The sequence below is a fragment of the Mercenaria mercenaria genome, chromosome 16 (assembly GCF_021730395.1).
Source record: "Mercenaria mercenaria strain notata chromosome 16, MADL_Memer_1, whole genome shotgun sequence".
Classification (NCBI taxonomy): domain Eukaryota; kingdom Metazoa; phylum Mollusca; class Bivalvia; order Venerida; family Veneridae; genus Mercenaria; species Mercenaria mercenaria.
Window position 1 is genome coordinate 21,549,974 of NC_069376.1, and position 22,657 is coordinate 21,572,630.

The 22,657-nt window shown below is 38.4% G+C and overlaps 1 protein-coding gene across 4 annotated transcripts in view; it reads left to right on the forward strand.

The window, feature by feature from the left end:
* The window catches only part of LOC123540821 (adhesion G protein-coupled receptor E3-like), a 162,050-nt gene that overhangs the window by 133,365 nt on the left and 6,028 nt on the right, over positions 1-22,657 (forward strand). For 3 of the 4 annotated variants that reach the window (XR_008367774.1, XM_053526341.1, XM_053526340.1), the window contains 3 exons: positions 12,398-12,439; positions 19,455-19,523; positions 19,750-19,789. Coding sequence is in view for 3 of the 4 variants with exons in the window: in XM_053526341.1 (XP_053382316.1) it covers positions 12,398-12,439; positions 19,455-19,523; positions 19,750-19,789 (151 nt within the window). In the remaining variant the exon portion in view is untranslated. Of the gene's footprint in view, positions 1-12,397; positions 12,443-19,454; positions 19,524-19,749; positions 19,790-22,657 lie in introns of those variants that run through there. The other variant, XM_053526342.1, reaches the window with a different exon arrangement.

Below are 22,657 nucleotides of genomic sequence, written 5' to 3' on the forward strand. Positions count from 1 at the left end.
AGCTTTTCTCCTCATGAGGTCGTTTGCGTCTTTTGATATACGTCTGTATTCAAAGTACATGTTGATGTATAAACACTTAATATGAACATTATCGCGCGTGCAAATGGTCTAAATATGTATGAGCTTAATACAGGCAAACATTTAATGAACCTCCCCCACACTAATGGAAATATACCAGCGTTTTTAAGAGTTATCGCATTAGTGATGGTACTATACAGTAGTAGTAGAGCTGTGGCGTTAGTGATGGCGCTATACAGTAGTGGTAGAGCTGTGGCGTAAGTGGCGGCGCTATACTGTAGTGGTAGAGCTGTGGCGCTAGTGGTGGTGCTATACAGTAGTGGTAGAGCTGTGGCGTTAACGGTGGCGCTATAAAGTAGTGGTAGAGCTGTGGCGTTAGTGATGGCGCTATACAGTAATGGTAGAGCTGTGGCGGTAGTGATGACGCTGTACAGCAGTGGTATAGCTGTGGCGTAGTGTTTGCCTTTTACTGCTTTATTGCGGTTATGAACTAACATTTCCATATTCACCAGGTTTCTATGAGATAATCAATACGATAGTCAGCCACCATTCAGTGGATAGCAAGTCCAGCAGTATTCAGTGGTATGATTAAACCCTTAAGTTGGAAAGTAAGTCAACAGCACTCACTGGGATAAGAAATAAATATCTTCAATGGAGTAGTTAGTCCAGCAGCACTTAATGGAATAATTTGTTTGTTCATTCAGTGTGATAGTGAGACTACCAACATTCAAGGGGATTGTTAGTCCCCTTAGTGTGATAACAAACCAACCAGTGTTCAGTAGGATAGATAGTCCACTATTGACTGTGAAACGTATTCCCCTCAGTCGGGTAGCTAATCTAGCAACATTCGGTGGGATAATAAGTAATCTCAGTATGCTTGTTTTGTCCACCAGCATTCAGCGGAAGGCAAGATCTAAGAATTCAACGCCCCGACCGAGGCTTGAGCCCACATTGGTGTGAGGCATGTGATTAACAGTGTTCAGTAGAATCATTGGTCTTCATAGTGTGAAAGTTAGTACACCATTATTTAGTCGGATAATTAGTCCCCGTAGTTTGTTAGTTAGTCCACCAGCATTCAGTGGGGTAATTATTATTATTATTATTATTATTATTATTATTATTATTATACCAGATTTATATAGCACCCTTTTTATGATCAATTTCACGTTCAGATGCGCTTTACATAGTTCAATTGCAGCCACACAGGGCGCATAATTCATCCTAGTACAGACACAGAGCGATCTGACCAGAGGGACGTTCCCTCAGTTTAATAATCAGTCCGCCAGCATTCAGTGGGGTAATTAGTCTACTCAGTTTGATAATCAGTCCGCCGGCATTCAGTGGGGTAATTAGTCTACTCAGTTTGTAAGTAACTCCACCACCATTCAGTAAGGTAATTAGTTTCCTCAGTTTGGTGTCAGTCCGCCAGCATTCAGCGGGGTAATTAGTCTACTCAGTTTGATAATCATTCCGCCAGCATTCAGTGGGAGTAATTAGTCTACTCAGTTTGATAATCAGTTCGCCAGCACTCAGTGGGAGTAATTATTCCCTCAGTTTGATAACCAGTCCGCCAGCATTCAGGGGGGTAATTAGTCTACTCAGTTTGATAATCAGTCCGCCGGCATTCAGTGGGGTAATTAGTCTACTCAGTTTGTAAGTAACTCCACCACCATTCAGTAAGGTAATTAGTTCCCTCAGTTTGATAATCAGCCCGCCAGCATTCAGTGGGGTAATTAGTCTAGTACGCAGTTTGATAATCAGTCCGCCAGCATTCAATGGGAGTAATTACTCCCCTCAGTTTGTAAGTAAGTCAACCAGCATTCAGTAAGGTAATTAGTTCCCTCAGTTTGATGTCAGTCCGCCAGCATTCAGTGGGGGTAATTAGTCTACTCAGTTTGTAAGTAACTCCGCCAGCATTCAGTAAGGTAATTAGTTCCCTCAGTTTGATGTCAGTCCGCCAGCATTCAGTGGGGGTAGTTAGTCTACTCAGTTTGTAAGTAACTCCGCCAGCATTCAGTAAGGTAATTAGTTCCCTCAGTTTGATGTCAGTCCGCCAGCATTCAGTGGGGTTTATAAGTCTACTCAGTTTGATAATCAGTTCGCCAGCATTCAGTGGGAGTAATTAGTCTACTCAGTTTGATAATCAGTTCGCCAGCATTCAGTGGGAGTAATTAGTTCCCTCAGTTTGATGTCAGCCCGCCAGCATTCAGTGGGGTAATTAGTCTACTCAGTTTGATAATCAGTCCGCCAGCATTCAGCGGGAGTAATTACTCCCCTCTGTTTGTAAGTAACTCCACCAGCATTCAGTTAGGTAATTAGTTACCTCAGTTTGATGTCAGTCCGCCAGCATTCAGCGGGGTAATTAGTCTACTCAGTTTGATCATCAGTCCGCCAGCATTCAGTGGGAGTAATTAGTCTACTCAGTTTGATAATCAGTTCGCCAGCATTCAGTGGGAGTAATTAGTTCCCTCAGTTTGATAATCAGTCCGCCAGCATTCAGGGGGGTAATTAGTCTACTCAGTTTGATAATCAGTCCGCCGGCATTCAGTGGGGTAATTAGTCTACTCAGTTTGTAAGTAACTCCACCACCATTCAGTAAGGTAATTAGTTCCCTCAGTTTGATAATCAGCCCGCCGGCATTCAGTGGGGTAATTAGTCTACTCAGTTTGATAATCAGTCCGCCAGCATTCAGTGGGAGTAATTACTCCCCTTAGTTTGTAAGTAAGTCCACCAGCATTCAGTAAGGTAATTATTTCCCTCAGTTTGATGTCAGTCCGCCAGCATTCAGTGGAGGTAATTAGTCTACTCAGTTTGTAAGTAACTCCGCCAGCATTCAGTAAGGTAATCAGTTCCCTCAGTTTGATGTCAGTCCGCCAGCATTCAGTGGGGTAATAAGTCTACTCAGTTTGATAATCAGTTCGCCAGCATTCAGTGGGAGTAATTAGTCTACTCAGTTTGATAATCAGTTCGCCAGCATTCAGTGGGAGTAATTAGTTCCCTCAGTTTGATGTCAGTCCGCCAGCATTCAGTGGGAGTAATAAGTCTACTCAGTTTGATAATCAGTTCGCCAGCATTCAGTGGGAGTAATTAGTTCCCTCAGTTTGATGTCAGTCCGCCAGCATTCAGTGGGGTAATTAGTCCACTAAGTTTGATTTTCATTCCGCCAGCATTCAGCGGGGTAGTCAGTCCACTACGTTTAATAAGTCAGTCCGCCAGCATTCAGAGGGGTAGTTAGTCCACTACGTTTAATAAGCCAGTCCACCAGTATTCAGTGGGGTAGTTAGTCCACTAAGTTTGATAGTCATTCCGCCAGCAGTCAGCGGGATAGTTAGTCCACTAAGTTTGATAGTCATTCCGCCAGCATTCAGAGGGGTAATTAGTCCACTACGTTTAATAAGTCAGTCCGCCAGCATTCCGTGGGGTAATTAGTCCACTAAGTTTGATAGTCATTCCGCCAGCATTCAGAGGGGTAATTAGTCCACTACGTTTAATAAGTCTGTCCGCCAGCATTCAGCGGGGTAGTTAGTCCACTAAGTTTGATAGTCATTCCGCCAGCATTCAGAGGGGTAATTAGTCCACTACGTTTAATAAGTCAGTCCGCCAGCATTCAGAGGGGTAATTAGTCCACTACGTTTAATAAGTCAGTCCGCCAGCATTCAGTGGGAGTAATTAGTTCCCTCAGTTTGATGTCAGCCCGCCAGCATTCAGTGGGGTAATTAGTCTACTCAGTTTGATAATCAGTCCGCCAGCATTCAGCGGGAGTAATTACTCCCCTCTGTTTGTAAGTAACTCCACCAGCATTCAGTTAGGTAATTAGTTACCTCAGTTTGATGTCAGTCCGCCAGCATTCAGCGGGGTAATTAGTCTACTCAGTTTGATCATCAGTCCGACAGCATTCAGTGGGAGTAATTAGTCTACTCAGTTTGATAATCAGTTCGCCAGCATTCAGTGGGAGTAATTAGTTCCCTCAGTTTGATAATCAGTCCGCCAGCATTCAGGGGGGTAATTAGTCTACTCAGTTTGATAATCAGTCCGCCGGCATTCAGTGGGGTAATTAGTCTACTCAGTTTGTAAGTAACTCCACCACCATTCAGTAAGGTAATTAGTTCCCCCAGTTTGATAATCAGCCCGCCGGCATTCAGTGGGGTAATTAGTCTACTCAGTTTGATAATCAGTCCGCCAGCATTCAGTGGGAGTAATTACTCCCCTTAGTTTGTAAGTAAGTCCACCAGCATTCAGTAAGGTAATTATTTCCCTCAGTTTGATGTCAGTCCGCCAGCATTCAGTGGAGGTAATTAGTCTACTCAGTTTGTAAGTAACTCCGCCAGCATTCAGTAAGGTAATCAGTTCCCTCAGTTTGATGTCAGTCCGCCAGCATTCAGTGGGGTAATAAGTCTACTCAGTTTGATAATCAGTTCGCCAGCATTCAGTGGGAGTAATTAGTCTACTCAGTTTGATAATCAGTTCGCCAGCATTCAGTGGGAGTAATTAGTTCCCTCAGTTTGATGTCAGTCCGCCAGCATTCAGTGGGGTAATAAGTCTACTAGTTTGATAATCAGTTCGCCAGCATTCAGGGGAGTAATTAGTTCCCCTAGTTTGATGTCAGTCCGCCAGCATTCAGGGGTAATTAGTCCACTAAGTTTGATTTTCATCCCCAGCATTCAGCGGGGTAGTCAGTCCACTACGTTAATAAGTCAGTCCGCCAGCATTCAGAGGGGTAGTTAGTCCACTAGTTTATAATCCAGTCCACCATATTCAGGGGGTAGTTAGTCCACTAAGTTTGATAGTCATTCCGCCAGCAGTCACGGGATATTAGTCCACTAAGTTTGATAGTCATTCCGCCAGCATTCAGAGGGGTAATTAGTCCACTACGTTTAATAAGTCAGTCCGCCAGCATTCCGTGGGGTAATTAGTCCACTAAGTTTGATAGTCATTCCGCCAGCATTCAGAGGGGTAATTAGTCCACTACGTTTAATAAGTCTGTCCGCCAGCATTCAGCGGGGTAGTTAGTCCACTAAGTTTGATAGTCATTCCGCCAGCATTCAGAGGGGTAATTAGTCCACTACGTTTAATAAGTCAGTCCGCCAGCATTCAGAGGGGTAATTAGTCCACTACGTTTAATAAGTCAGTCCGCCAGCATTCAGCGGGGTAGTTAGTCCACTACGTTTAATAAGTCATTCCGCCAGCATTCAGTGGGGTAGTTAGTCCACTACGTTTAATAAGTCAGTCCGCCAGCATTCAGTGGGGTAATTAGTCAACTAAGTTTGATAGTCATTCCGTCAGCATTCATTATGTTAATTAGTCCCATCAGTTTGACAGGCAGTCCGCTAGCATTCAGTGAGGTAATTAGTCACCTCAGCTTGATTGTCAATCCGCTAGCATACAGTGGGGTAATTAGTCACCTCAGTTTGTTAATCAGTCTGCCAGCATTCAGTGGGGGTATTAGTCACCTCAGTTTGTTAGTCAGTCTGCCAGCATTTATTGGGGTAATTAGTCACCTCAGTTTGTTAGTCAGTCCGCTAGCATTCAGTGGCGTAATTAGACACCTCAGTTTGTTGTCAGTCTGCCAGCATTCAGTGAAGTAATTAGTCACCTCAGTTTGATAGTCAGCCTGGTACCATTCAGTCAGGGTAATTAAACCACTCTGTTTGACAGTCAGTCCGCCAGCATTCAGTGGGGTAATTAGTCACCTCAGTTTGTAAGTCAGTCCACCAGAATTCATTTGGGTAATGAACCCCGTCGTTTTGACAGTCAGTCTGCCAGAATTCAGTAGTTTAATTAGTCCAATCAATTTGACTGTCAGTCTGCCAGTATTCAGTAGTTTAATTAGTCCCCTCAGTGTGATAGTCACTCCGCCTGCATTCAATGGAGGTAATCAAACAACTCAGTTTGATAGTCAGTCCGCCAGAATTCAGTGAAGGTAATTAGACCACTCGCTGTTTGATAGTCAGTCCGCCAGCATTCAATGGGGGTAATAAGTTCCCTCAGTCTACTAGTCAGTCAACTAGCACTCAGTGGCTTAATTAGTCCCCTCAGTTTGATAGTCAGTCCACCAGAATTCAGTGGGTTAATTAGTCACCTCAGTTCGAATGTCAGTCCGCCAGCATTCAGTTTAGTAATTAGACATCTCAGTTTGATAGTCAGTCCGCTAGCATTCATTAAATAAAAGGAGGTAATAACACCGCTCAGTCTGATAGTCAGTCCGCCAGAATTCAGTGAAGGTAATTAGACCACTCAGTTTGATAGTCAGTCCGCCAGCATTCAGCGCGGTAATAAGTCCCATCAGTTTGATAGTTTGTCCACCAGCAATCAGTGGGGTTAATAAGTTCCCTCAGTTTGATAGTCAGTCCGCCGCCTTCAGTGGGGTAAATAGTCCTCTCAGTTTGATAGTCGGTCCGCCAGCACTCAGAGGAGTAATTAGTCTCCTCGGTTTGATAGTCAAACCGCCAGCATTCAGTGAGGGTAAAAAGACCACTCAGTTTGATTGTCAGTTCGCCAGCATTCAGTTGGGGTATTTAGACCACTCAATATGATAGTCTGTCAGTCAGCATTCAGGGGGTTAATTAGTTCACTCAGTATAATAGTCAATCCAGCAGCATTCGGTGAGGGTAATTAGACCACTCAGTATGATAGTCAGTCCGCAAGCATTCAGTGGGGGTAATTAGACAACTCAGTTTGATAGTCAGTTCGCCAGCATTCAGTTGGGGCATTTAGACCACTCAATATGATAGTCTGTCAGTCAGCATTCAGGGGGTTAATTAGTTCACTCAGTATAATAGTCAGTCTAGCAGCATTCGGTGAGGGTAATTAGACCACTCAGTATGATAGTCAGTCCGCAAGCATTCATTGAGGGTAATTAGACCACCCAGTATGATAGTCAGTCCGCAAGCATTCAGTGGGGGTAATTAGGCAACTCAGTATAATAGTCAGTCCGCCAGCATTCAGTGAGGGTAATTAGATCACTCAGTATGATAGTCAATCCACAGCATTCAGTGAGTAATAATTAGACCACTCAGTTTGATAGTCAGTTCCCCAGCATTCAGTGCGAGTAATTAGACCACTCAGTTTGATAGTCAGTTCGCAAGCATTCAGTGAGAGTAATTAGTCCCCTCGGTTTGATAGTCAGTCCGCCAGCATTCAGTGAAGGTAATTAGACCACTCAGTTTGATAGTCAGTCCGCCAGCATTCAGCGCGGTAATAAGTCCCATCAGTTTGATAGTTTGTCCAGCAGCATTCAGTGGGGTTAATTAGTTCCCTCAGTTTGATAGTCAGTCCGCCGCCTTCAGTGGGGTAAATAGTCCTCTCAGTTTGATAGTCGGTCCGCCAGCACTCAGAGGAGTAATTAGTCTCCTCGGTTTGATAGTCAAACCAGCAGCATTTAGTGAGGGTAAAAAGACCACTCAGTTTGATTGTCAGTTCGCCAGCATTCAGTTGGGGTATTTAGACCACTCAATATGATAGTCCCTCAGTCACGTTCATGGGGTTAATTAGTTCACTCAGTATAATAGTCAATCCAGCAGCATTCGGTGAGGGTAATTAGACCACTCAGTATGATAGTCAGTCCGCAAGCATTCAGTGGGGGTAATTAGACAACTCAGTTTGATAGTCAGTTCGCCAGCATTCAGTTGGGGCATTTAGACCACTCAATATGGTAGTCTGTCAGTCAGCATTCAGGGGATAAATTAGTTCACTCAGTATAATAGTCAGTCTAGCAGCATTCGGTGAGGGTAATTAGACCACTCAGTATGATAGTCAGTCCGCAAGCATTCATTGAGGGTAATTAGACCACCCAGTATGATAGTCAGTCCGCAAGCATTCAGTTGGGGTAATTAGACAACTCAGTATGATAGTCAGTCCGCCAGCATTCAGTGAGGGTAATTAGATCACTCAGTATGATAGTCAATCCACAGCATTCAGTGAGTAATAATTAGACCACTCAGTTTGATAGTCAGTTCCCCAGCATTCAGTGCGAGTAATTAGACCACTCAGTTTGATAGTCAGTTCGCAAGCATTCAGTGAGAGTAATTAGTCACCTCGGTTTGATAGTCAGTCCGCCAGCATTCAGAGGAGATAATTAGTCACCTTAGTTTGATAGACAGTCCGCCAGCATTCAGTGGGGAGTAATTAGACCACTCGGTTTGATAGTCAGTCAACCAGCATTCAGAGGAGATAATTAGTCACCTCAGTTTGATAGACAGTCAGCCAGCATTCAGTGGGAGTAATTAGACCACTCAGTTGATAGTCAGTCCACCAGCATTCAGAGGAAATAATTAGTCACCTCAGTTCGATAGACAGTCCGCTAGCATTCAGTGGGAGTAATTAGACCACTCGGTTTGATAGTCAGTCCGCCAGTATTCAGAGGAGATAATTAGTCACCTCAGTTTGGTAGTCAGTCCCCCAGCATTCAGTAAGTTAATAAGTCCCCCCCCCCCCCTCAAGTTTAATAGTTAGTCCACTAGAATTCAGTGGAGTAATTGGTCTCCTCACTTTGATAGTCAGTCCGCTTTTCACATGAAACACGACAAATAATGTCGCCAATACGACATATTTATACCCGCCAACACGAAAACTCAACAGATAAATTTGTCGTGTCGGCGCCCTCTTAACGTCAATTGTTTGTGTAAAATGTGTCGTGTTTTCGCCCCAGAAAAACGAAAACTTGACAAATTAGGTATTTGTTGTGTTTTCATGTTGTCGTGTTTTCGCCCCGCGAACACGCAAACACGAAATGGCAGAAATCAGCCATCATACTTAAAGGTCCATTACTAAAACCCGAACGAGTATTATATAAAACCAGAGTTTGTAGCTGAGACTTCCTATTTACTGAAAATATGGCCCACTGCATCGGTTCTGACCAAATAGTCATGAATATGTTCAAGAATAACTAACAAATAAACAAAAAATGTTGCCTATGTCAAACCGAAAGTATGCTTTCCGACTGCTTACGAACCCATCAAGCATCTTCGGACTTTTTCGGAAGAACCCTCCGAAACGAGGATATAATTTATAAATACTTTAAATAGATGCAAAAGATATCATATGCCCAAACGATAACGTGATTTTTACAAACTTAGCACATGGAATTCAACATTTTTGTAACTCACAAAAACTTCATGAAAATCATTCTTATAATACAGGTAATATACAGCTATACTACAAGTTTTCATAAGGACAATTCAGGTCCTTCCAGCCCGAATAAAAGTGTTTTTACAACTTCGTCTGTAAACTTTTTCAGTTAATCTCTTTTTATTCCCCCCCCCCGTGACGGAGGGATTATAGGAATGGTCTGCGTCCGTCCTTCCGTCCGTCCGTCCGTCCGTCCGTAACAAAATCGTGTCCGGTCCATATCTCCTAAACCCCTTGAAGGATTTTCATGAAACCCTGGTCAAATGATCACCTCATCAAGACGATATGCAGAACCCATGAGTCAGCCTTGTCGGTTCAAGGTCAAGGTCACAACTCAAGGTCAAAGGTTTGAGCCTGCCATTTTGTGTCCGCTCTATATCTCCTAAACCCCTTGAAGGAATTTTATAAAACTTGGGTCAAATGATCACCTCATCAAGACGATGTGCAGAACCCATGAGTCAGCCATACCGGCTCAAGGTCAAGGTCACAACTCAAGGTCAAAGGTTTGAGCCTTCCATTTTGTGTCCGCTCTATATCTCTTAAACCCCTTGAAGGAATTTAGGTTTGAGCCTTCCATTTTGTGTCCGCTCTATATCTCTTAAACCCCTTGAAGGAATTTTATAAAACTTGGGTCAAATGATCACCTCATCAAGACGATGTGCAGAACCCATGAGTCAGTCATGCCGGCTCAAGGTCAAGGTCACAGCTTAGGGTCAAAGGTTTGAACCTTCCATTTTGTGTCCGCTCTATATTTCCTAAACCCCTTGAAGGATTTTCATCAAACTTGGGTCAAACGAACACCTCATCAAGGCGATGTGCAGAACTTATGAGTCAGCCATGTCGGCTCAAGGTCAATGTCACAACTGAAGGTCAAAGGTTTGAGCCTTCTATTTCGTGTCCGCTCTGTATCTCCTAAACCCCTTGAAGGAATTTTATAAAACTTTGATCAAACGATTACCTCATCAGAACGATGTGCAGAAATTATGAGTCAACCATGCCATCTCAAGGTCAAGGTCACAACTAAGGGTCGAAGGTTTGACCCTTCCATTTGGTGTCCACTCTGTATCTCCTTAACCCCTTGAAGGATTTTCATCAAACTTGGGTCAAATGATCACCTCATCAAGAACTCATGAGTCAGCCATGTCAACTCAAGGTCAAGGTCACAACTGAAGGTCAAAGGTTTTAGCTCTGTATCTCCTAAACCCCTTGAAGGATTTTCATGAAACTTTGGTCAAATGATCACCTCATCAAGACGTTGTGCAGAATTCATAAGTCAGCCATGTCAGTTCAAGGTCAAGGTCACAGCTAAAATCAAAGGTTTTACCCTTTCACTATCCATGGCAGTGGCGGGGGATTTAGCTGTCTTTCAGACTGCCTTGTCAGTATAATTTTAAGAATATAAATGAGTAACTATCTTACACTGCAGAAACAAAGTATGATTGAAATTTACCTAAATACACTTATTTATGTACACATGGCTACATTAATTTAATAAGATTTTAGACATTAAACACATTGTCTTGGCCTAATATATGTCACTGTCAATTTTAAATTTAAATTTTGTACATCTCATATTTTTCGTGCAAGTCGTGCATAATTACGATCATGAAAATACAATTATTTTGTTGCGCGTCTTAAATGGATATTCGTTTGAAACAATTTTAAAATCACGTGATCCCAAAGAATTTCCGACCGATTACGGAAAAGCGATAAACACGAAAGTAGGACAAAATGACCCCCCCCCCCCCCCCCCTCCTCATGTCAGTCCAAGAAAAAACAGAAACAATCATTTGTTTCTCTGTGCATGTGTTGATTTCAAGGGAATATTGCACGGCTATCGTAATGTTTAGTACTATATTTCAAAATGTGTAGTCTTTTTTAAGATTTATGTCTATTCATTTGTCTTAATTGTGCACCTTTAATCATTTTTAATGTGACATATACATTCTGTGTCAGGCTAGAGGAGCCGGACATTATGGAAGGCCGGTGCGCCATGCTAAATGACAAATAGTTAATGCAAAATGCTATTGACCAAATGCTGAAAGTTAAACATAGACTGTCAAACGATAATTATCAAACGTTAAATGTTAATTGTTAACTGATTAATGCGAAACAATAAATGCCAAATGCTTATTGCTAAGTACCTAATGAAAAATAACTGAATATATATCAGAGTATGAATGCATCCTTTACATAGTCATTGGCCTTTGTAACATAACTTCATCTCTGTTAAAAAAAATCTTAAACAGTTTCTGTCCAATTTTTTATGGCCGGCAGAACATGTTATTGTTTCAAGTCAGACTGGTAGAATATGCCTTCAAATAACTAAAAGTTACAATCATATTTAACAGATAAAAAGCATTATTTCATAAATCTAAAACGTTGACGATGAGCACTTGGCATTTAGTATTAAGTATATGACATAAAGCATTTTGTATATAGCATTTAGCATTAAGTAACTGGCATTTAGCATAAAATAATTTGCATTTAACATTAAATATTTGGCAATTAGCATTTGTCAATTAGCATAGCGCATCGGCCTCCCATGGGAAATGAACCTGTTAAAATTTTTACCCTTACTGTGGGCGAGTAGTTTTAAATTTGACTGAACATATCAGTTTTTTAGATTGGCTATGCTTACCAGGTTAGAATTACATATACAAACAACAACAACAACAACATTTATTAGCGTAATCGACATATATATGCCTTTGGCTAATGAACAGTATACAGTTCTTTCAAATCATGCGTATAAATAATTTGTAATCAAGATTTCAAACCCTTTACAAAGACGTAAAAGTTTTTTACATTTGTTTTCGTTTGAAAGTAACATTTTATTTGTTTGTTTGTTTGTTTGTTTTGTTTTGTTTTGGTTTGTTTGTTTGTTTGTTTGTTTGTTTTGGTTTTAACGCCGTTTTTCAACATTATTTCATTAATGTAATGGCGAACAGTTAACCTAACCAGTGTTGTATATATAAAGATAAAGCCTTCCACAAAAAATGGGTTGCTTGATGACAATATTGTGTTTCTAATAGTTTGACAGCCTTTTAGAATTTAAGATGGCCGACATGTCAGTATTCGAAAGAAAATGCCATACCCATACTTAATTAGTTACATACAGATATCGTTAAATGTACATGTTAGAAATACGGGGAAAAAAGAAATACAGGATTACAACCCGCCAAGGATAACTATTTACTAATTACATATACAGCAGTTACTTGATATAACATTACCTCCATGTTTCTTTCAGGGATTTTTCCTGTTTCTGTTCCACTGCCTATTGAGCCATCAGGTATTTTCCTACTTCTAATAACGGTGAAACGTATATTTTGTAAGATAATACTATGTTTTTAAGGATCTCGTAAAAGTCTTTAACAAAGTAATAAGAAGTTTTGTCTCTCTTTATTATTTATTTGAGTCTCACCAATGTACATACAGTATATTATACAAAGGTATAAACAAATAAGAGACTTTAGATACATTTAACATTACATTATAGCACTATACTATTTACATGTTATTAAAGCTAAGAAGTAGACGCTAATCCATATATCATGACGATATTTAAATGAGCGATTAAAATACTGATATTTGAAAACAAGAGGGCCAAGATGGCCCTAGGTCGCTCACCTGAGAAACACACCATAACAGTGTAAACATGTTTGAATTAGAATGATTTCAAAGAAACAAATATTTTGACCAATTTTCATTAAGATTGGACAAAAAAGAGGTCTCTTGAGTTTAAACAAGTATTTTCTTAGATATGACCTAGTTTTTGACCCCAGATGACCAATATTCGAACTTGACCTAGATTTTATCAAGGCAACCATTCTGACAAAATTTTATGAAGATCAGCTGAACAAGAGGGCCATGATGGCCCTATATCGCTCACATGAGTTTAATTGCTTTCTTGATCAAATTTCTTTGCTAAAGCTTAAAAAAATAGGTGAGAAGGTCATGGTGAAGATTCTTCAAGATATATACTGAAATCTGTTAAAAAATATACAGTGGTCCAAACCTCTTTGCTGTAGCTTCAAAAACAAGAAAGTAGGTCAGCAGGTCAGTGTAAATAATATTTAAGATGAGTATTGAAATCTGTATCAAAATTTCTATGTGTGGTCCAAATTTCCATGTTGTATCTTCAAAAACAAGAAAGTAGGTCGGTAGGTCATGATAAAGACTATTCAAGATGAGTATTGAAATCCGTATCAAACATTATACATGTGGTCCAAATCATTTTGCTGTAGCTTCAAAAACAAGAAAGTAGGTCAGTAGGTCACAATAAGAACATTCAAGATGAGTATTGAAATCTTTATCGAAAGTAACTGACGTGGTCCAATTTCTATGCTGTTAAGATCGGTATGCAAAACTGTATATGTCATCCAAATTTCACGGCTGTATCTTAAAAAACAAAAATGTAGGTCATTAGGTCAAGGTCATGGTCAAGTGATCCTTAGTACTTGGGGTCATCAGGTAATTATACTTAAATAGTCTAGGAAATATGATCAGATAGTTTTTTAAGTAATTTTCCTATATAACTCATATACAAGTTAACCCCGGGGCAGGGTCTCTTTTCACCCCAGGGGCATAATTTGAACAATCTTGTTAGAGAACTACTAAGCAATGCTACATACCAAATATCAAAGGCTTTTAAAGCCTTGAACTTCAAGACAAGAAGATTTTCAATTTTTTTCCCTATATAAGTCTATGTAAAATTTGGTACCCCCGGGGCAGGGCCTCTTTTCACTCCAGGGGCTTAATTTGAACAATTATGGTAGAGGACTACTAGGCAATGCAACATACCAAATATCAAAAGCCTTGACCTTGCAGTTTCAGGCAAGAAGATTTTTAAAGTTTTTTTTCCTATATAAGTCTATGTAAAACTTGGGACCCCCTGGGTGGGGCCTCTTTTCACCTCAGGAGCATAATTTTAAATAATCTTGGTAAAGCACCACTTGGCAATGCTACATACCAAATATTAAAACCCTAGGCTTTGCAGTTTCCGATAAAACAATTTTTAAAGTTTTTCCTACATAAGCCTATGTAAAACTTGGTACCCCCGGGGCAATGCTACATACCAGATATCAAAGGCCTAGGTCTTGTGGTTTCAGACAGGAAGATTTTTAAAGTTTTTTCCTATATAAGTCTATATTAACCATGTGACCCCCGGGGCGGGCCATATTTGACCCTAGGGGAATAATTTGAACAATCTTTGTAGAGAACTACTATATGATGCTACATACCAAATATTAAAGCCCAAGACCCTGTGGTTTTGGACAAGAAGATTTTTTAAGTTTTTCCTTTTGGTAACCATGGCAACCAGAGTTCTGCTTGGAATTCAATTCTTTGAACAATTTTGAAAGGGGACCACCCAAGGATAATTCCTGTGAAGTTTCGTGTAATTCTGCCCAGTGGTTTTCAAGAAGAAGGTTTTTTTTTTAGGAATTGTTGACGGACACACGACGCACGATGCACTACGCACGGCGGACGACGGACATTGAGCGGTCACAAAAGCTCACCATGAGCCTTTGGCTCAAGTGAACTAAAAAAGCACTATAGCAGAGATAAAAAAGTTTCGCCCTCAGTCCTCGATATGGACAACGTCGAAACCATATCCCTCCGTCTTGCCCAGAGGTAAAAACCGTATGCAATGGATAATCATTATCACAGTATAATTGGTCAAAATATATCGTAACTATCTTTAGTCCACTTAACAGCTATCCTCTGTGCAGCAACTTATTTGCTTCGTCTATCCCCAGTACACCTTCAGGTCGGACATCAAAAAGTATATATTCTTACCAAAATCTCAGGCTTCCGGCGAACATTGCGGCAAATTTGCCGCAAACGTTTTGGTGAATTTGCCGCAAATTTTCTTTTGGCAAACTTTTACCATGCAAATTAGTTTGCGGTAAATTTGCGGCAAACAATTTATACAAATGAATATGCAAATAAAGTTTGCAGCAAATTGCGGCAAACCTAATTTGCATGGTAAAAGTTTGCGGCAAATTCGCCAAAACCTTTCTGGCAATGTTCTGGCGAGCTTTTGGCAAACTATTTATGCAAATTAGTTTGCGGCGACTTTGCTGCAAACAACTTTGCAAATTTGTTTGCCGCAAATTTGCTGCAAACTTTTGGCGCTAAGGTAGCGGGCACTTTGTTTTGAAAAACAAAGGAATCTGGGTTCAGCAATATATTTTCAAGAAAAGTAAGAAAAGGCATATTTGTCTCTTAAATTAGCAAAATATATCATCTGCTGATAAGGATTTATCTTTTCTAAATATACTGAGCAAAACTTCCACTAGACCTTGAAGAATGAGATTCTTTTTTTTTTTTTTTTTTTTGTGATTAACGTCGCACCGACACATGATAGGTATATGGCGACTTTCCGCTTTGAGGTGGAAACCCAGTGCCCTCGTGCAATTTCACGACGGTACCTGGTACCACGCCCTCGTAAGCCACGATGAACTATCAACTAGCGACCACATTGAAGAATGTAACCCGAGAGCCATATCTTTTTTATTTTATAAGGTGAGCTAATGAATTTTAAACATCGTTTTATTGACCTGAATGCCTATAAAATTTTTGGTAAAATAATTTTTACTTTTGCGAAAATACCGTGCTTGGCTGTGCATGTGCAAATCGTGATTTTGTCATTTGTATTCTTAAAATCTGGTTGAATTTTATTTTTGTTGTATGTCTCTAGAAGTCTGGCGTTTTGTGTACGCAAAAAGCAGAAAACATCTGAAATAAACAGAATATGCCTCCGATGCGAAGATATCTACATCCTTCAAGGGTCTAGTTGGAAGTTTTTCTCAGTATAATTATACAGAAAGAAATACAAATGTATAAGATCAGTATGATAAAGTATGTCTTTAGTAAATATGTTTTATGCTAACATGGGTTTGAAACTCTTTAAATATTTTGAAAGTTGTGAAAGCTGATAACTGATTTGCAAAAATTTCCTCAGTTGCAAATGCCTTAATTAGTTTGCAGATTCACTGTTAATACATCAATGTTCAACTACTGTTTGGCAGTTTGAAAATGGAGCCAAACTCTACGCAGCCAATAAAAACAAAGAAGAAATCATGTAATACTGTTCTGGCAATCCTCTGGCGAACTTTCACATCTGGTTAGATAATTAAAAGATTATGGCGAATGTTTTGAAGACGAAAATATAGATAAAAGATTTTGGTGACGTTTTGGTGAACAAAATCATGTGATTAAGTTTCTGGCAATGTCATTCAGTAGAGGCTGTGGTGAGTTTGCAGCAAAGTCAACGAAACGTTTGCCGAAAGATCGTCGCTACCGGCAAACTCCTGCAAACATTTATTACTCTGTTCTGGTGAACTAAAATGTTTGCGGCAAATTTACCGCAACGTTGCGGCAAATTTGCCGCAAACTTTTCATTTTGGTAAGGACATCAAAAAGTATGAATAACTTTAAAACCTAACGTATCAATATCTTACACAAGTTCGGACTGAGTAATTATAATAAAATCGCTCAATTCATTTTTTATTCTTATTTTCTATTTCTTGTTATAAAACAATTATATTTGAAAACCTGCCACCTTGCTGAACATTTATGAGCGATCATGAAACTATCAGCGAGAGTTGTGCCATTGTATAAGAAAAGAGATTTTTCCCATTGAAGCCGTATATTGCATAGGATCAAACTATTTGTAACTCTTCAATTTTTGATAAATATGTCATCATAAAATATAACAATAGCTGTCCGCAAGACAGCGCTCTCCACTATTCGGCGATTTGACAGTAAAATGAATATATGTCTCAATAAGAGACATCTACTTTAATAGGAAGATACACCAAGTGGCATAATTCTGTCAAGAACATAAATTAGAGTTTGGGATTGTAACCACACATGCAGATGATGATGGTAAAGATATATTTTGAGTTTCAAGTCATTATCTTATATGGTACCAAAGTTATGTCCAGAAAATGAAGTTTGTCAAAATATTTAAGTATGAAAGGGGCATAAGTTGGTCAAAAATACAAATCAGAGTTATGGGTATTGTTACCACACATGCAGATGATGATGATAAAGATACATTTTAAGTTTCAAGTCTTTATCTTATATTGTACTAAAGTTATATCCAGAAAGCGAAGATTGACAATAACCTTTAAGTATGAAAAGGGCATAATTCTGTCAAAAATATAGGGATGATGATTAAAAAGAAATATTTTCAATTTTAAGTCATTATCTTTTAAAGTACTAAAGATATTTTTATAAATGAAGCTTTCAAAAAAGTTACCATGAAAATAATTTTAGGTATAACAACTTTGTAACGTTGGATTTGGGAATAATGGGTCCAGTCCCTGTGCATACTTTGTATGCTGGGCAATGTTTATGTGATCTTACAGTTAGATATAAGCAATAGTAACATTGATATGACAGAAAAACAAAGGTTGCCGAAAAATTTTAACCTTAAAATAACCTAAGTATAACACCTTGGTGACCTTGACCTTGGGTATAATGGGCCAAGCCCCTGCACATACTTTGTTTGTATGCTGGAGAATGTTTATGTGAACTTGCAGTAAGATAAAAGCAATAGTAACAAAGATATGACAGAAAAACAAAGGTTTCCGAAAAACTTTAACCTTAAAAATAACCTAAGTATAACACCTTGACGACATTTACCTTAGGTATAATGGGACCAGCCCCTGTACATACTTTGTTTGTATGCTGGACAATGTTAATGTGAAGTTGCAGTAAGATATAAGCAATAGTAACAAATATATGACAGAAAAACAAAGGTTGCCGAAAAATTTTAACCAAGAAATCTCACGCCGGCGAGTTGAATAGCCCTCCTATTCTTTGAATAGCGGAGCTAAAATGATTCAATACTTAACATATACCAAATTCAGGCGTGTATAATTCATCACTTTCTTGTTTATATCCAGTGTCCGTTTCCCCACCGTGATATTATTTATCATTATCTAATATAATATACTTACATATGCTGGATATTTATAGTGTTGGCCCGGTATTATTTCCCCTTCTTTGCTCCATAGTAAAAATAGCATTTCTGGATACGAACTGTGAATTTCACAACACAATTGCAGCAATGGCAGCTCTGTATTTCTAAAATTTAACAATGTACAAATCATTTATGACTAGAAAACAACTGTCATCAAAAATGAACTTTTTTGCTACATTTTAATATTTACAATCACTGTAGAAAACTTCACACGCACCTGTCAAGGTCGTCTGGTCCGGACATGTTTTTAATCCTTCCGCACAGAAATTTGGTTGTGCAGAAAACACCCAAAACAACTGTTAGTGACACAAACTTTATCAAATGTCAATAATTACATTTGAAATGTAACCAGTAAAAAAAGGAATAGCTTCAAAATGGACATTGAAAAGAACTACTCCCTAGGATACAACGGCCCGGAAGTACATAATACCGGGATGACATCAACCACCATGATACACCAGACCAAGTACGGCATAGCGTCTATCAGTACCAAATGAGGATGCAGATTCCACAATATATATACATGCTTGAATTGTACTACACATTAGTACTGGTTCAACATTTGCATATATTATGTACTCAACTATCTGTATTATAATTCTTACAATTCAAAATTGTCATTTTCTTAACTGATTGGGGCCAGAGAAACTATACTTTCTCTCTTTAAATGTTTAATGGATGAAGATATCTAGTATACATTCATAACAGTTGACTTTTTAATACATGACATCCGCGAGGATGCCAGTTCGCATAATAAATCATGATATGTAGAGACAATTTGTACAATGTATGTACCAGTCACTACAACAATACATTAGACATCATAAATACGCGTTTAAAACACACGCCGTCAATAGCATATCAAAATTTCAAATTCGAATTATGTAATCATGCCATTTTACGTGTTTTAAATATGTTGATGACGTGTTCTTTAAACGCTGCTATGGTTTTATACACAAATGGAAATTACTCGAACCACAGTTCGAGTTATCAATAAAATTACCAACTAACGGTTGTACGTTATAACGAATAAGCTCGTATGTCATGTCGAAACGTAAAACAATGGCGTCTAGGGTCCATTGTTTAAAGTCTGCTTATATATTCAGTAAATTTTATGATAGTTGTATGCAGTTTAATCACAGAAAATACATTTGTAATGTACCAAGGTTTAGTACAACGGTATTATGAACATCGTTTCACTTAAACAACTCTAGTACTCATGTTGTTTGTATCATCTAGACAATGCTTATTTTCCTTTTCAATATTTCATTGTTTTGATTTAATATAGATTTGTCTTGTTCTTTTCATATAGGTAAAAAAAGCGTTTAAGATCAGAAAAAGAAAGAAGTACTCGGTTACATCTGTCGGATATCCAACATCTGTAAGCTGTTTCATTCCTTTAACGTCCATATACTTAGTAAAGTAAAATACCATTCATAATATCTTTACTAATAACTAAATGACCGTTTGTTTTGTCTTGGATTAACTTCAGTTGAAGCCAATAAACCTAGTTGTTATATTTCATGGCATTTTCATCTAAGAATGTTTTTGTGATTTATTATAAGAATGTCTTTGTCATTTATTGCCTCAAAACATTTTCTTTCCAGAAAAGCACGTCTGGTACCGATACGTCGAGATCAGATAACGGTATGCTTATTATATTATTTAATTATTATAGATATCAGATAATGGCATCATTTCCATATTATAGGTATGATATGTCCATATTTTTATAAATAACATGCAAAGGTGTGACCATTTTGATAATAAAAATCAGAGAAGGCCAAAATAAAATATGTGTGTTTCTAGTCTCCTTGAAAAAAATTGAGGTAGGTAGGTCGTTGCAATCTATATTTAAAAACTTGAAAACATTTCAAAACACCTAGTCACTATTTTTAAAACAGTCACCAAAACACTAAGATGCCATAATGCCACTTTAAATAAGACACCATGATTTATCTACTCTGTAATAATATTATACAGGAGTATGTAACTTTATAAAAAGAATTATTTGCATTTTTACTTCATTTTATTAGCGGCTATAGGCGTTTTATAGGGAAAATGGCCTCTTCGTGGTGCTGCGGCACTAAATATTAAGCCAGAAAAATATTGATCATAAGGTGCCGTTTGACATTTGCGTGTACCATGGTTTCAGATGAACAGACTGAATAAAACCTGGTTCGCAATATTTTAATGTGACTACATTCTTTGGTTCTTAAGCAATTATTAATGCCTTCTTAGGCAGAAGCTGATGAGGTGGAGAGATCGTGATAGTGACGTGCTTGTGAATCAACGTATTTGTTGTATTCATAGGGAATATATTGAAAGCCGGTGCGTCACGCTAACTACCAATTGCTAAATGGCAAATAGTTACTGCAAAATGCTTTTGCCAAATGCTTAATATCAGATATTGACTTTCAAACGGAAATTGTCAAATGATAAATGCTGACTGTTTATTGCGGAATACTAAGCAATATATGCAAAATGCTTTTTTGCCGAGTACTTTTTTCAAATAAAGAATTAAATATATCAGTGGATGAATGCATCCTTCAAAAGCCGATGGTTTTTGTCTCTTTTTAAAATATTTTTGTAATGCATTTTAGAGTAATCATGTTTGGTCCTACCTGTACGATATTTTACGCACGTCAATGGCACGAATTAGAGCCAGAAAATGCTCAATTTTTCCAGGCGGAATTCAGTTTTTAAGGTATCTAAATAAAACAGAGATTCCGCACGTCATCGGTCAGGAAAATAGACACGGAATATATTTAAATTAGCAGGAAAAAATTCCGTGCGGATTCCGTGCGGAGCAGCTTTACGCACGTCATTGGGCAGGAAAATTGGCACGGAATATTTAAATTAGCAGGGAAAAAAATCCGTGCGGAGCAACTTTACGCGCGTCATTGGGCTGGAAAATAGGCACGGAATATGCAAATGAGACGGAATTCAGAACAAAATTCCGTTTGGATTCCGTGCGGAAGTATTTTACGCACATCATTTTTCTAGACAATTGGCATGGCCCATACGCTTATTGGACCGACAGGTGACGAACATGGAGTGGTCACAATAGCTTGCCAAAACATTTTGCTGTAATGTGAGCTTATATTATATTCAAAATCTTTAAAATTATGTTCTTTATTCAAATTTAGTTAAATATACTTTCTCACACAAGCTCATACAATGAAGCATATTAATGCCTGAAATTTAAGTAATTAAAACATTAAATGAATTAAAAATAGGCACAATTATGCAAGTAGATATTAAGCTGATGATAAATACAGTAGTCTAAATTTAATTTATCTGAAACACAAGATTATACAATTCTAAGCAAAAGTTCCAGCTGTATACACTATCACACTCGGCAAATGCATTCATGCTGCTTTGTAGTACAAAATTCACATCCTTTTAATGTCAGAACAATGTGAATGCCTCCAATAATTAAGTTGTTGTGAATTATTCGTAAAAATGGTTGAATAACACAATTAATAGTCAGATGGTCGACAAAATCGACTAAAGTATTTAAAAGGTCAAGTTATTTTCACTAATTACAATTTTTTTTTAATTATGATGAAGATGATACCGGTACTGCTGACGATTCACAGTGACTGTTAATTGTCAGATTTATTTATATACTTCTTGCATCATGGCAATGGCTTGCATTTCCACTACTGTCCGTGAACAGGCTCAATCAAACCGTACAATTTCGATTTTGTCTTGTTGAGCAACCTGTGGAGTTTCCATTTTACTATTTTAAAATGTCATTCAACAAGTTTTCTAGATCTATTGATCTTTGCCGGATTTATGTCGACATTTGGGAATATATCCAGCACTGTGAGTTATCTGAAAAACAAATAAAATTTACATAATCAAAGTGTTAAATATTCCTTAGAAAGCATTGTAACAAAGAAAATAAGCCTGAAACTACAGTTACATGTTAGATCATGTTCAAGGTAAATTTAAACTAAATTTGTAAATTTCAATCGTGTGTAAAATTTTGAGAAGGCTGGGGAGTGGGTAGAATACTCAAAATTTTGTAGGGACTACAGCCTGTATTCAGATGTCAGAGGCAAATTCAAGTAAACAAAATCAATGTGTGCTTCAAACAGGAAATGACATTAAGAAACGACTTAATTTATCATATTTTGATTTTTTTTCCAAAAAATACGTTCGAAAATGGGGTGCCGAAAAAAGGGGCCGAAAAGACCAATTTGAAACCGCCAAGGGGGACGAAATGACCAGATCGGGGACGAGCTGATATAGGTGGAGGGGGGGCGAGTTGACTAGGGGACGAGTCGACTGTAAATCGTTTGTTGTGGGCCTACTTTACAAATGTGTGGCTCTGGGGCTTTGTTTTTTCCCCCAAGAAGTCTACCCTTACCTATATTCTTTTGCTTCCGGAATTAAATCGCAGGATTTCTCAACGAATGAATTTTTTAGTCAGCGTGGTATGCTACTACAGTACCACAATTTGGCACAAACATAGTCACAGCAAACATCTCACAAATTTTTTAAAGA